General features: G+C 32.7%; 1 protein-coding gene across 1 annotated transcript in view; it reads left to right on the plus strand.

The window, feature by feature from the left end:
• Positions 1-16,133, plus strand: part of PCDH11X (protocadherin 11 X-linked) — a 705,712-nt gene that overhangs the window by 33,319 nt on the left and 656,260 nt on the right. Inside the window, exon 2 of the mRNA XM_033405540.2 lies at positions 1,798-4,290. Coding sequence (XP_033261431.1) covers positions 1,798-4,290 — 2,493 coding nt within the window. The remainder of the gene's footprint in view (positions 1-1,797; positions 4,291-16,133) is intronic.

Below are 16,133 nucleotides of genomic sequence, written 5' to 3' on the forward strand. Positions count from 1 at the left end.
ATCAAGATATATTATGGTCTGGATTTGAATAAAAGAGTAAGTGAATCTAAACACACACAAAAAATCCAAAAAATGCAGAAATATCTTCAAGCAATTCATGAGGAAAAATGTAGTTGTACTTAAGTACTGTACTAGATTTTATGTAAGCAATTATAACACTTTGATAAGTTATAAAAGATAATATGACCATATAATCTCACCATATATTCTAGTGGTCCCTGAAAACCTGATATCCTTCATTGGTTTCTAACATTTAGGATCTTATTTTAGAAACTGGTATGACAGAACAATGAGAAAAAACCCTCAGATGCTCTCCTGTTCACATAGATTGTATCTCAATAACTGATCTTCAGCACATGTCAGCAACTTTTATGTTAAAAAATATATTGAAGAATTAAAATTGTAGTGTGTGGTTATGTGTGTGTGTGTGTGTGTGCACACATGTACGTGTGTACGTAAGGGTTCATAAATCACCTGTGTACTAGGAATCTTAAGATCTTCTGATCTTCACAGCCTCCAGTACCTTCTATCTTATTCATTTCTGTCAAAGTGCTACAGGTAACACTGGCTAGAACTGCACCTGAGAGCCAGTGAATGCTACTCCTCAATCAGCTATCAAGATCACTGTTTGTCTGTGTAGGGCTTATCTTATTGTAGTTCAGAGAAGGGACTTTAATTTTTTTTATTTCCTATTGATAAATTGGACTTTATCAAAATTATTTGACTATTTTAAAGACTTATACAAGAGTATGAGATCCTCTGTGTGCTGATAAACAATAGCACTTAAGAGAGCCCAAGCACTTTAAGAATTTTACAGTTTTATATTAATTGAACCACTTCCTTGAGGGTTTTGAGGGAAGCCAGAACCAGAGGAAACTGATTTTAAACATTCCCATAATCTGACTTTATAGGCATAAAGAAAATATAGGTACTGTTCCTATAGCTATATTTTCCAATTTGACATTTTGGCATGTTAGTTTCAGTCCATTGTGCGTGCTCATTAAAAAAAAAATTAGAAGTTAAATAACATTGTTCTGTTAATCTCCAAGAAAATGTCTTTCTTTTTTGGCCAGGCCTCATGGCTTGCAGGATCTTAGTTCTCCGACCAGGGATTGAACCTGGGCTCTGGCAGTGAAATCACCGAGTCCTAACCACTGGACCACCAGGGAATTCCCAGAAATTTCATTTTTAACACCTGTTTCTATAGGGGAAAAAAAGAAAGTCTGTGTATTTTACACAAGGTTTTATTCTTATCAGAGTTTGCATATTTTCTCCCTCTGCCAAAGTTATTAGCTGTATTTATTAGATGTGATATATGCACTTTGTCTTGGATAAAGATTTTATACTTGATTGTTACTTCTGGTGGTGAAAAGGTGTCCTAGACAACTGAAATCTACAGTAAGATATTTTAATTCATTTGGAGTAACCATTTTTAATTCACTTATAAGTTCATTCACCATGTGAAACTTAGTGATAATTCTTTTTAAAATTCTACATACTTCTTCCTTTTGAAATCTTTAATAGTTCACATAAATGTTACATTTATCACCACAAAGTGCTACAACCTGAAAAGCACTTAGAACATCTTCTAGCACAACTCTAATTTCACAAATGTGTAGAGATGTTAAGCATCTTGTTTGTGGTGACAATATTAGTTACTGACGAAGTTGGGACTTAGAACTCAAGTCTCTGGCACTTATTTCTGAGTTGAGCCTATGTCATATGACTTCAAGGAATTGAAAACTGGTCTCATTAAATAATAACATAAGCTAAAATGTTTCCTTCTATGTTTTCCAGGGTCAAAGTATTTTTGGGCTTGATGTTATTGAAACACCAGAAGGAGAGAAGATGCCACAATTGATAGTTCAAAAGGAGTTAGATAGGGAAGAGAAAGATACATATGTAATGAAAGTAAAGGTTGAAGATGGTGGCTTTCCTCAAAGATCCAGTACTGCCATTTTGCAAGTCAGTGTTGCTGATACAAACGATAACCGCCCAGTCTTCAAGGAGAATGAGATTGAAGTCAGTATACCAGAAAATGCTCCTGTAGGTACTTCAGTGACACAACTTCATGCCACAGATGCCGACATAGGTGAAAATGCCAGGATTCACTTCTATTTCAGCAATCTAGTCTCCAACATGGCCAAGAGGCTATTTCACCTCAACTCCACCAGTGGACTTATCACAATCAAAGAACCACTGGATAGGGAGGAATCACCAAACCACAGGTTACTGGTTTTGGCAAGTGATGGTGGATTGATACCAGCAAGATCAATGGTACTAGTAAATGTTACAGATGTCAATGATAATGTCCCATCAATTGACATAAGATATATCATCAATCCAATCAATGGCACCGTGGTTCTTTCAGAAAATTCTCCACTCAACACAAAAATTGCGCTCATAACTGTGACAGATAAGGATGCTGACCTTAATGGTAGGGTGACGTGCTTTACAGATCATGAAGTCCCTTTCAGGTTGAGGCCAGTATTCAGTAATCAGTTCCTCCTAGAGACTGCTGCATATCTTGACTACGAGTCCACAAGAGAATATGCTATTAAATTACTGGCTGCAGATGCTGGCAAACCTCCTTTGAATCAATCATCCATGCTCCTCATCAAAGTAAAAGATGAAAATGACAATGCTCCAGTTTTCACTCAGCCTTTCATAAGTCTTTCTGTTCCTGAGAATAACTCTCCTGGCACCCAGTTGACAAAAATAAGTGCAACGGATGCAGACACAGGGCATAATGCTGAGATAAACTACCTGCTTGGCATTGATGCTCCATCTGAATTCAACCTGGATCGTCGTACAGGCATTCTGACTGCAGCAAAGAAACTGGATAGAGAAAAACAGGAAAAATATTCATTCACAGTTCTGGCAAAAGATAACGGGATGCCACCTTTAATAACCAATGCCACAGTCTTAGTGACTGTTCTTGATCAGAATGACAACAGTCCAATTTTCACTCACAATGAGTACAACTTCTATGTCCCAGAAAACCTTCCAAGACATGGCACAGTAGGACTAATCACTGTAACTGATCCTGATTATGGAGAAAATTCTGCAGTCACTCTCTCCATTTTAGACGCAAGTGATGACTTCACCATTGATCCACAGACTGGTGTCATCCGACCGAATATTTCCTTTGATAGAGAAAAACAAGAATCTTATACTTTCTATGTAAAGGCTGAGGATGGTGGTAGGGTATCACGATCTTCAACTGCCAAAGTCACCATAAATGTGGTTGATGTCAATGACAACAAACCAGTTTTTGTTGTCCCTTCTTCGAACTACTCCTTTGAATTGGTTCTGCCATCCACTAATCCAGGCACAGTGGTCTTCACGGTAGTTGCTGTTGACAATGACACTGGCATGAATGCAGAGCTTCATTACAGCATTGTAGGAGGAAACACAAAAGGTCTGTTTATGATTGACCAAACAACAGGCAACATTACACTGAAGGAGAAATGTGTCCTTGCAGACCTTGGTTTACACAAACTGGTAGTCAAAGTCAAGGACTTAGGACAACCTGATTCTCTCTTCAGTGTTGTAAATGTTAATCTATTTGTGAATGAGTCAGTGACCAATGCTACACTGATTTATGAATTGGTGCGAAAAAACATTGAAACACCAGTGACCCAAAGTATTGAGACAGCTGATACATCCTCACCATCCAGTGACTATGTCAAGATCGTGGTTGCCATTGTTGCAGGCACCATAACTGTCATCCTTGTTATTTTCATCACTGCTGTAGTAAGATGCCGCCAATCACCACACCTTAAGGCTGTTCAGAAAAACAAGCAGAATTCCGAATGGGTTACTCCAAACCCAGAAAACAGGCAGATGATAATGATGAAGAAAAAGAAGAAGAAGAAGAAGCATACCCCTAAGAACTTGCTGCTTAACTTTGTTACTATTGAAGAAACTAAGGCAGATGATGCTGACAATGATGGAAACAGCGTCACACTAGACCTTCCCATTGAACTGGAAGAGCAAACCATGGGCAAGTACAACTGGGGCACTACACCTACTACTTTCAAGCCTGAAAGTCCTGATTTGGCCCGGCACTACAAATCTGCCTCTCCACAGCCTGCCTTCCAGATCCAGCCGGAAACTCCCCTGAATTCAAAGCACCACATCATCCAGGAACTGCCTCTTGATAACACCTTCGTGGGCTGTGATTCCATCTCCAAGTGTTCCTCCAGCAGTTCTGATCCCTACAGCATTTCTGAGTGCAGCTATCCAGTGACAACTTTCAAGACCCCTGTGTCTGTACACACCAGACTGGTAGGTAATCCAAGTTTCTAAGTAACCTTTCTAATTTTATATTTTTTAATTATTTTCAGTTGAACTAGGACTTTACAGAATCTACTGACTCAACATGGGATCAAAATGTTCTGCAGAAGTATCTGAATAGATATATGGATTCATTTTAAGTTTGGTAGAAAATCAGAACAAAATGACTCCTGATTGGAGGAAAATTGGGTGAGGAATGATGATTATAATAGGGACAGTGTTGTCTGTAGATGGCAGTATGACACTTCTTGCTAGAGAATATACTGGAAAAACTCCAAAATAAAGGGTCATGGCACTGTCCTCAGTACAATTGTGTGCATGAGGATCAAAACAGTCATGGCTAGATACATCACAGTAAAGCCTCTTGGAATCTGATAAACAGGTCTTAATACTTAATGGTATTGAGAGTTCCAGCTTCACTTGGAAAAATCTGTGTCTACCCAAGATAATCAAATAGCATAAAGATATCCCCCCTACCCACCATTCCTCCAAACCCCCACAATGAAAAGAGAGTGTCATTTCCAGATTAGGAACTCACCATTATTCTGGTTCATAAATCTGTATTAACACAATGTAGCAAGAATGGGATTAGGAAAATGAAGTCATGCTACTCACTCTCACCTTCAAGCCAGAGAATGAAATATATATGAGATCTCTACTTTAGATATCCATTTGAGTATCTGCATATTCATGCAAGGTATTAAGAACCCTTCAGGAGACATTCTTAAGAGATAATGACTTTTTGAAAATGAAATATTATTGCTTTCTCTAATGGGCCTGAAGGAAACTATGCACATATTAAGACCCAAGATATCTGTATACAATAATTTAAAACCCATTAAATTTATGAAAACAAGAGTTTATACAGTCTTTTTTATCTGTATTCCATGGAGAAATGAATTAAAATGTATCTAGAAATTCATAACTAAAGTAAATGATTTAAGTATTTTTATTTCCTTAATAAAGTCAAGTGATAGAATTTATCTACATTTTTTCTCTGGAAGTTATACAGCATGTTGATTTTATCATTTCATCTGTGTTACTCTTAAGAAGGTATTCATATCAGTTTCAGTGAATAAAACTTTTGAAAACCTATTTAGGCTTAATTAAATAGTAGTAATGTGAAAGTCAGAATAGGTTTCCTCTCACCAAATTTAGAGATATTAGAGAAGTCTATCAGGATTCAAAATAACAATGAAAATAATTTACCATAATTTAGGAAATGCTTTTAAGAATTGAGGTCACTCATGGATTTGCATAGTTAAATTATACAATAACGTTAACTTTTCTCTCTTAATCACACAGTGAAAGTAAGATACTAATTCAGTTGTGGGTGCATTTTTGTTACAATAGGTTCATAATTATGCTATCGCAAACGGTAAAACAGAACCCTACTCTCTTTGTGGCGAGTTTCTGTTATGCTTTGAATGAGTTTATAGGGCAGTGGTTATTTCTACAGTTTACATGAGCCTCATGGTTTCTGACCAAGGTGGATCTTAAATGGGTGGCAAACATAACAGATGCCGAATATCTCATCATGGTATGTTTTTGTTTTTATTTAACTATTAAAAAGGGTGCTCTCATTTTCTAATTCTCATTGCTATCATCCGGTTTTTTGGAAACATTTCTCAACAGAAAAGTATTCTTTATGAATAGCACTTTATGTGTGTTGTATATCCTAATAGCACTTTTCCCAGGGCTAAATTTGTGACTCACTGAAAAATCTATACAAAGGGTGGGGTTTGTGAATTACTTTTGCAGAGCATCATTTTTAATAGATTGGCTTGTGAAGTTAGTTAGAAGAGCAAATTCTGGTTTCAACTGTTTTTGAAAGCATGGAAATGTTTTAAGAGCTAGACTTATTTTACATGAGGACATGAACATACAGTAAGTAAGGCATAGATGAAGGAAAATATTAAGTGTTTTCCAAATATCTTCCTCTTTTATTGCTTTTTTTGATATTTTGTAATCCTGAGAAAGTCGATAAAATTAATAACTTTTTCATTCGGGTATTTTATTTTATTTAGCTAAGAAATTTTTTCCTAAACACAGAACAGTAACTTCATGAGATAGGCAAAATAAGGAAAGTAAATGCTAATAAGAATAAATTCTTGGTTATCATTCGGTTTTTATTAGCTAAAAGGAGTATCTTAGAATCAGTGCGTTCTCAGATGACTTATTCTATTTCATCTTAAAAAAATAGGTAAATTGTATATTTTATGTCATTGGTTCACAGATGTTTCAGATTAATTACTAAATATCTTCTGGACATGAATTGGTGAACTTAGGCAGACTAATGTGACACTAAAAATAATTTGAATCCTTGTATTTTGTGCTACATTTGCAATGTTCTTCACCCTTTCTGTATACGCTTCAATTTCTGATTAACACCAGGAGAGGCATCTTATATTCAGTGATGTTGGAGAATGCGAAAAAGTTAAGTGAGCACTGAAAAAGCACTCGTGTATTTATAAAAATTCAAATACAGTAGGTGTCTTCTTTTTAAAGAAACATCATACAAAATGAGGAAAAGTGTCAGACAGTAAAATAAAAATCCATTGTTCCTTAAAGAAATTCTGACAGTGGAATAAAATATTACTGTTATCAGAAGGCAGAATTATATTCAATTGATTCTAAACAAAGTGAGAAATATATTTTCAAAAGGAGGGTTTAGGGTGATATTTCTATTTAGTTCATTACTCATCTGAATAGAAATATGAAAGTGAAGAAATTAAATGGTTCTAGGAGGCAGTAAGATATAAGGGGATTTATAAAAACTTTCATGTTTTTAAAAAGGGAATCAAATACTTTCTATAGTTTTTTTTTTCTGACTCGTGTTCTGAAAAAATATGGAACATTCATTAGATAGAAACGTATCTATTGCACAAAACCATTTATACCTGGGGAATATGAGGATCCTCTTTGATATAAATTTTTACAAGTATTCTGGAAGGCATTTTTGTATGCATATATTATAGTAGAAATTAAAACATGAAATGTAAAAGATGATCTTACAGTGTCTTTATATTAACGTCTTTCAGAGCAAGCAGATAGTGTTTGGTGCGATTCTAGAAAAACAATAAGAATAATCATTTTAGAATCAATTTTGATAATTGTTGTATAAAAGAGATACAATGCCAAAACGAAATCTTGCTTAACACAGTTCTTCCATTAAAATATTGTGAAGACTATACATCTGAAAAATAGGGGAACAAAAATGAACTTATTATTTGGAAAGGGCCTTCTGTGTACAAGTCACTGTCTTAGTCATGTATTTGAGGTACTTCATTTCAAAAAGAAATAATTCATGGTTACATGAGTGTAGGTATTATACATGGATTCAAAATGGTAAGAGGAGTCTGAGTTAGCTTGGAATAGGCTTGGTATTTACTACTGTTACATTCCATAACCTTGATATTGTGCATCTGTATTTTAGCAATGTGAATTTTAGCCATGTAGCATGCTTGGCAACTAAGACTCCTAGAACACAACCATCTGATTTTGATAACATGTTATTTTTCTTGTCCTAGACTGATTCCAGGACATCAACTATTGAAATCTACAGTGAGATATAACTTTCTAGGAACAACATAATTCTATTCCCCTTCCAAAAAACTCCAATGATTTGTGATTTCAAAATTTGGCTAAGATCATTTAGCTTGTAATCTGGATTTCCCACTATAAAAGCAAGCAAAACAAAAACCACCTTAAAAAATATGTCCCACTGAACCCCATGCTTACTTTAGCTGTAATCTTGCAATCGAAATTTTAAATTTGTGGAAGAAACAGTGCAGTGTGATAAAAAAAAGTTTTATCATGCTGTTTCTCGATTTGCTTCCTCTGAATGCCAACAAGTGTGATGTAATATAATATGTCTTGATGTACAAACTGATGGTTAATGTATCAATCATGAAACATGGAATTACTTGCCCTGTCTGATTGCTGAAGAATTTAAACATCATCTGCGGGAGTTTGGAAGTGAAGCTGAACTATCCAAGCTACCCTCTGAAAGGTATCCAAGGGCAAGAGATTTTCTTTAATATCAAAAATACAAACAGCAACAACAAAAAAAACCACTTTAGATCATTTTTTGGAAAATATTCACTACTATAGTGTTGTTGAGAAAATAATTATAATTATCCATCACTCTGCTGAAAAGTTAGATGATATAAAATAATTTTAATGGGTTTTTATGTTGATTGTAATCATGTTGTTTCACTACTTTAATCATTAAAAAATATTTTTGTTGTAATCATGTTTCTTTTTTTCTATAAATACTGTAAAAGAAAGAGGTTTTTTTTTTCTATTTTTATCTATCAAAAGAAGAATGTAAAGTTCTTTATACTCCCTGATATTTTGGGGAAAAAAAGTACTGATGTTTCTTATATAGTGAAATATAATTCCATTCATATGTGAGTAGAGACAAGGATTTAAATAGTATATTTTGAAAGATTTTATCTTAATTTTGAAACTACCTAAGAAAATATAAGCTACTAGAGTCAAACAGCTAAATAGATCTACATAATTTCTCTGGCATTAAATTACTGAATATATTTCATTGATTTGAGTAATTTGGCCTTTAACTCATTCTTCACAATATGTTGATTAATCAGTTTCTTACACAAATGACTAAATGCGTCAAATTTGGTGTACATTAAATGTATTAAGGAAAGAATGTTGTGTCCCAATTTTACATTGTATTCTTTGAGCTGCTTATGACTTACTAAAAGTACTAACAGAATTTTTTTAAAAGCACGATTTCTTGGGGCTAAGAGGGAGTATAAAGGACCTTTATAATCACAACATAAGATATGTTTCCTGGATTCTCTTTCAAATGCTTCATTGTGTATCATTTTACCTAGCAAAGTGTGGACAGGATTTGGTCTATTATGTATGTGCATTAAATTAGTGTATTATTTAAAGTGTTCCTTGCTGTAAAGGTATTTAGAAGAGGCTTATGCTCTATTTAGCATTTCAAATTAGTGTAATTCTTGGATATTTAATATATAGGCAATATTTTAAAAAGATTTCTGTTAAAATTTAGCATTCCCATTTACTCAGTACAGAATCTCTGGTACCTCCAATAATGTCAAGTTCCTTGAACATGCTTGCTATCTGGCTTTTTAAACATTACTTTGTTAATTATAATGACTGTAAGTGTAACTGTTTTACTGGTAATGAGAAATGTCATGTAAATTATAATATTGTATTACATACTTATAAACAACTATTGTAGAAAAATACTTAAAATTAAATTTTACCTTTGTGAAAGTTACTCATATAGAGTAACTTTATAATCTCTCCCCTATTTCTTCCTGATAAATTAAATATTTCAGTTTAATTCAAATCATTTCAAGGAATGTCAAAATTTAGCCAACTTATTATACCTCTAGAGTCAGTGCCCTGCAGGTACAAAGACGTACTAAGAGTAGGAGTTTCCAAAATCCATAGTCTCACTTAATTGTGAAAAAAATTATGATGCCCAAGAAAATGAATCAGTACTTCACATATCCCATGATAAACTAGTGTGGCTTCATGACCATTTGTATATGTAATTATTATATAAATGCATTTTAAATGCTTGTGTCATGACCACCCTGGTCTCTGCTTTTCCACACATTCTGTGAGCTAGAGGAGAATACTTCATTTTTCTTCTGCTTCAGTGACCCTTTCCTTTAGGCCTGTGATAAGGAAAACTCCTAATCACTCCTTTGTATATATGAAGATGAAAATGTCTTGAAACAGTTACCCAGAATCTCTTTAAAAAATTCCTCAGTATTTTTATGGGGGTCATCTTTGCAGAAGATGAAAATAGAAACTTTATTTTTAAAGCTGCAAGTGATTCTTCTCAGAATATAATTTCTGTGAGAAAGGAACTTCTGAATTGATTTCTTTCCTGCTCTTTGAGGCTAAAATATTTACCCATATAAACCAATGATGATTGAGGTTTAACTGTATCTAAACTTCAGCCATAGATGAAAATGGATTCTACTTTTGATTATTAACTACCCTTGGTCGGTCCTTTGCTTATGCTTGAGGAAATAATATTAACATTTGAGAACAGTATGGACGGCATTGAAACGAATTTTCCACAAAAGCCAGAGAGGACAAAATTATATATTTTCCTGTTGGTTCTTTCTTATCAGTTGATTTGATGATACTTTTAATTTAATTATTGGTGTTATTACATGTTTGGCTTACAAGGTCTCAGATATCTTCCCATCTCTTGTATTGGTGTTAATGGACTCTTAGAATATTCTCAATGAAGTGTCCTTGATGGTCTCTCTTGTTCTTATTCTAGTCAGTGAATAGAGGAAAACAGAGGGAAAGGAAATCTTAAGACTAGTCAGCAAAGAAACTTTTAGGGATTACCTAATCGATTAACTACAATGTGCTGTATACTTTCATACCTGTAAACACTCGAAGGAGTATTATTTTCTTTTGATTAAAATCCAAAGTGCATAAATTGAAAAAAATTGCTGAAATACATTTCCTCATTTTACATTAAATATAAAAGTTTATTTTTGGAAATAGGGTATTCAAGCTATTACATTTCTTAAGTTATTTTTATTTTCAATGATTTAAATTGAAAATTTTATAGAACAGTTTTAATTCTATCCATTAATTAATCTTTTATGTATACTTCTGTTTTCTCTGCTGACCATCCTGTTCACATTATCAATGTGAACTCATATACTTTAGAATAACTTTTAAAAGCTGAATTTAGATTCAATCAGTCATTATTTCATGCAATATTTACTAATCTTTTCATTTCAAAACAATACTGACACATTTTACAATTTTTTCACCTGCACTCGTCACTGTTTAATTAGATTTTGTAATTGTCCGTCTAGCTAGGTGTGATTTGAAGCCTGATCTCAACAGAAGTGCTACAGGACAAGCAGAGCTTAAGTAATCTTATATGAACTTAATCTACACTGTGTAAATGCTTCCTATAGGTGCTCTTGTGTAATAGACTTTTTTCTTTAGGATTTGCTTAGTTTCTGTCTATTTTTATTGTTTAGATTTAGGTTTCTAGCATATTCAAAGGTGCTGTGATAATATAAAGCTGTATGTGTTGTATATAATTATTATTTTTAAAAAGAACTGAAGTTCAATTTGTTTTTTCATGCATTATGTGTGTTCATACATAACATCCGTGGTTTTATGTGGTATTTAGAATTAGGAGTAGACTTTTTAAAATTGTAGAGTAGTCATAGGCCTTTATTTTTATTGCACAATGCAATATACATTTGTTGTAGAAAATTTAGGAAATTGTAGATAGATTTTAACTGTATCTATGAAAATTTGATGAAGAATTTTAAAACTATTTGTTTTTCCTTCAGGCTATACCAGTAAGTTTTTCTTTATAATTTACTTAGTAATTCTGTTTAACCTTTGGAAGTGGTGCACTTTAAAATTACAGAAGTATTCTTCTCTTTTTATATTATAAACTATACATGCAGGATTTTTTACACATAGTGGTAATTGACTTAATTATTATGCATATTGTTTATTTTTATAGATGTATGATTAGACAAATTTATGAAATAGTTGAGTCTGATTAGTTTATAGTATACTGAAGGGAATACTATATATCTCCACCACGAGACTAATCTGCCCTCAGTGAAAATATCAAGTCTTGATGAAAAAGCTTTTCCGTTAAAAAGAATGCCATCTAAATATCTGCCAAAAGTTCCCCTAGAATGAACAACTAAGTTATCTATTATAATTATTTCTAAAAAGCCTCGTAACCAATTTTTACCTTTTGCAAATTCTAGATATTCTCAATTAAAATTGTATTAACTCTCCCATTTCAACTGATTAATTATATTTAATTATCCACACATACACTGGTACTATCCAGTTAGGAGTAAATCTTTTTCTGTGAAGTGAAAAAAATCACATTCCATTAGGTTTCAGATAGTCAAATTGACATAATAATGGAAATGAAGTACTTCAATGGATATTCTAGAAATATATGCACTTTTCTCCCTTGTCCTGGAGCCTTATATTTATTAACTATTCACTGATTTACTTCATAAATGTTATTCTCTTAGAAATGCACTTTAAAAACATTTTCATTTTTTGTCTTAACACTTGGTAAAAACATTAGATAACAAAATAATACTTTCATTAGATACTTAGAGAAAATTTGAATAATACCACTTTTACTCTCTTTGGTGGTAGTAGAAGTAAACAAATGTGCAATACTGGTGAAAAATATTATTTTCAGAAATCCACAAAATAAACTTTAAAATGTATTTACTCATATTACTACATATCAGTTTTAACCTCAGATTCAAAATCAACACAGACCACTATTTCAATGATACTTTAAACAGAATTGCTCATAAACACTATCACCTTACACAAAAACATTTCCCGTAATTCAAGTATATAGCTCAAATAGTTGTTCAGTGTCACAACCTCGAAGTAATTAAACACACACACACACACACACACACACACACACACACACACAAGGACAAATTTGATCAGCTCTTTTGGTATGTAAACACAGACCTAGTCTCATATTCAAGGTGGGAAAAAACACACAAAAATGGAATTGCATGGATGCTGGAAAACTAATCTATGAACTGCTAAATGAGAGATTATATTTCATTACTAATTTTATTTATTTGATCACTCATTCAGAGCTGTGTATTGGGTGCCTTTTTTGTAGATAATTATATACATTATTTATGAAGTTCAGATTGAATAAGTACATATTTTTCACACAAATATAGTTATTAAAGAGAAGGTGCTGAGTTCTCTTCCCGATAGGTATCATAGTTTTGTCTACGTGATACTAAAACATCTGGAGGCAAAATACAATTTTTCACTGAATATGGGGATATTTTGTCTACCTGAAAAAATTGACTCCATAAAGACGCAGACTTTATCTAGTACTACAAAATGATATTATAATAGTTTCATTTTAGATAGGAGAAAAGAATTTGACATGCTATATAAAGTTAACATTATCTGAACTAGAGCAATTGATAACGTTTAACAACAAAATTCTACATGGTGCTACAATTCAACTTTACATATATAAATTTGATTTGTTTGTAAGACTATACACACATTTATTTCAAAATGCACACAAACTGTAGAAATGATGAGGTACATACAATTATGTCATTTTAGGTGTGAGACTTAAAAGACAACCATACCAAACTCTTAAAATTAAGAGACCTAATTGTGAGTCTAGAGGAAAATTCATTTTAATTTGATGTTTATGTAATTCTAAAACAGTGGGATTAAAATGGGCTAGGGTATGTATAAGCATACATATGTTTACGTATATGTGTGTATATTTATGTTTTTCAAATTTCTAGCAGAAAAAAGTAATATAAACTTTACACTAAAGACAACGTGTTCAAAGATCATACATCTATATTTACAATGTTATTCTCTGTTCTTTTAAACTTATGCCTCACTTCCAAACTTTAATCATCCTTTATCCCTTATATCACCCTACATAACACCTTTTATTTAAAAAAAAACTCGTCACATTCACTGCATTCTGAATATGTGCTCATGTGTTTTTTACTTTCAAATTATTTTGCCTCTAATGTAACTGCAGTACTTCTCTTCATAAAATTTCCCTGTTTTCTGAAGGATCACAGATCCAGTAACACTAAATTATACATTAAAAATTAAACTATTTTTCCTATCTAATTACCAGTGTAGATTCTACTTCTTTTCCACACAAAAAAGCTAAGATAAATTTGCCTTCAGTAATAGTCAACTTCTGCTCAGTTGGCATAACTAAAACATATATAAAAGAATCCATTAAAATAATTATTTTTATTTGCATTACTACCTTATTTAATTTTAATACCACTGAAACCAAAAAAAAGATAAGTAATTCTCTGTTAGTGCTCTGTACAATGTCAGATTTTCAGTTTCATAAGTCTGCAACTTTGTGGGTTTATGTTTCCATCAAAGGCTAAGATATGAATTTGCCATAATCATGTACATGCATACATACTTATCTATGTATGTGTATACACACATACACTTTTATAAACAGCTTGGTGTGAACTATGGATTGACATAAATCATGGAAATATTAGTGAGGATAGATTCAGTTTTTAGATTGGGTAATGTGTACAATTTATTATCATTTCTGGTTTTGAGTGGAGCTAGTACTACGAACTGCCATTGAAGAAAAGCTGTGTAAAGTAACATTAAAATTGTGAAGATTTAAAATACAAGAGCAGTCACAGTCACTCTTAAAATTTTGTTTTTGCTTTGTTATTTGTAGCTGTAATTTTAAAAAAGAATAAACAGGTTTTTGTGTGAATATGTTAGAGTGAATATTATAGGGCATCTTTCAACTGGAATACATGTAGTTACTAACATTGGTTGTATTTGATATATTTTCAGTACATAAAGTGTGTGTAATCTGTATTAAGTGAAATACCTATAAATAAAGTTGTTTCTGCATTGCAATAACATATCTTCTGATATTTTTTGAAGCGCTTGTTGTCATCAGGGGCTACTGATTTCACTGACATCATCAAGGATCCTAAAATAATTTTTAGCACACTAACATCCTACAATTTCATGGTATAATTCATTATCTGTGTTGTGTTAACCAGAACTTTATATATTGGCATTCCTGACCACTAACATTGGGAGATAACTGGTCCAAAGCAATGAAGTGGATTGAAGTGACTCATATTCAACTAAAGTTTTACTTTTGTGCATTTTATTGTACTCAAATTCTTTGAATATTGGTAATATGGTACCACTTATTAACTATTGTTTTTCATAGAACATGCTATAGATAATGGAGTTTACCATGAGTTCAAATGAGATGAATTAAATATTTCTCAAACTCCTGCTATGAACAAAGCAATGTAGAGAATGATGGTGGTTATGGTGAGGGATGGGGTATTAAGGGGTAGAGATGTGGGACAATCAAGGTTCTCTCCTGGTTTCTATTAGTGTAAAAAGCCTTTTACCCAACAAGTTTAATTGAAAGTATGTTAAAAAAAAAACTTTCAGCTTTTCTAGTGCAGACAATCCCTGATTATATAAGGTTTAAAAAAAAACAAAAGAAAAAAAATTAAAAGTTTTATCATAATAATTAGGAGGGTGTGTGTGTGTATGTTTGTGTGTGCATGTGTGTGTGTGAATATCGCTAGTAGAGTATCTTACATGTATTAGGTATTCATTCCAAAGTTCTTGAAATCTGAACTGAGCAAGCATATACTTAACCCATTTTAGGAAGCACCTTAAAGTCATCAACACTTTCCCGAATCACATCCAAATAACAGCCAAATTCTGTTGATCTTTCCTCTAACATACCTCAGACATTTCTCCCTTTACATTTACTTATTCAGGTCTTCGTCACAAGTTACTGGTTCCACTACTAACAGGTTGTCCTGCTTCCTAGTTTCATTTGTCCAATTTATTTTCTACCCTGTACCCAGAACACTTCCTAAAACACAGATCTGATCAAGTGAAGCCTATGAGAGAAAAGCTTCTGAGTCTTTCCCCATTGCATATAGGATAAAACCTTAATTACTCTATTTTTCAAGGATTTTACAATTTTAATCAGCTCTACTTGCTCATCCTTATCTCCTACTACTCCATGCACCCCACATTTTTGTCTTACCTACTACCTCTTGTTCCTTGAATATTTCATGCACTTTGATGCTTCCATAAATCTGAACAATTTACCAGAATTACATTAAGCACTTCCTTTCATTAAGATTCTGTGAGGACAACAAAAATAACTAAGCCATGGTCAGTGAAGTAGAAGTGTAATTGTGGAGATAATGTAAGAAAATATACTTTTAATAGCAGAGAGAATA

The sequence above is a fragment of the Orcinus orca genome, chromosome X (genome assembly GCF_937001465.1).
Source record: "Orcinus orca chromosome X, mOrcOrc1.1, whole genome shotgun sequence".
NCBI lineage: Eukaryota > Metazoa > Chordata > Mammalia > Artiodactyla > Delphinidae > Orcinus > Orcinus orca.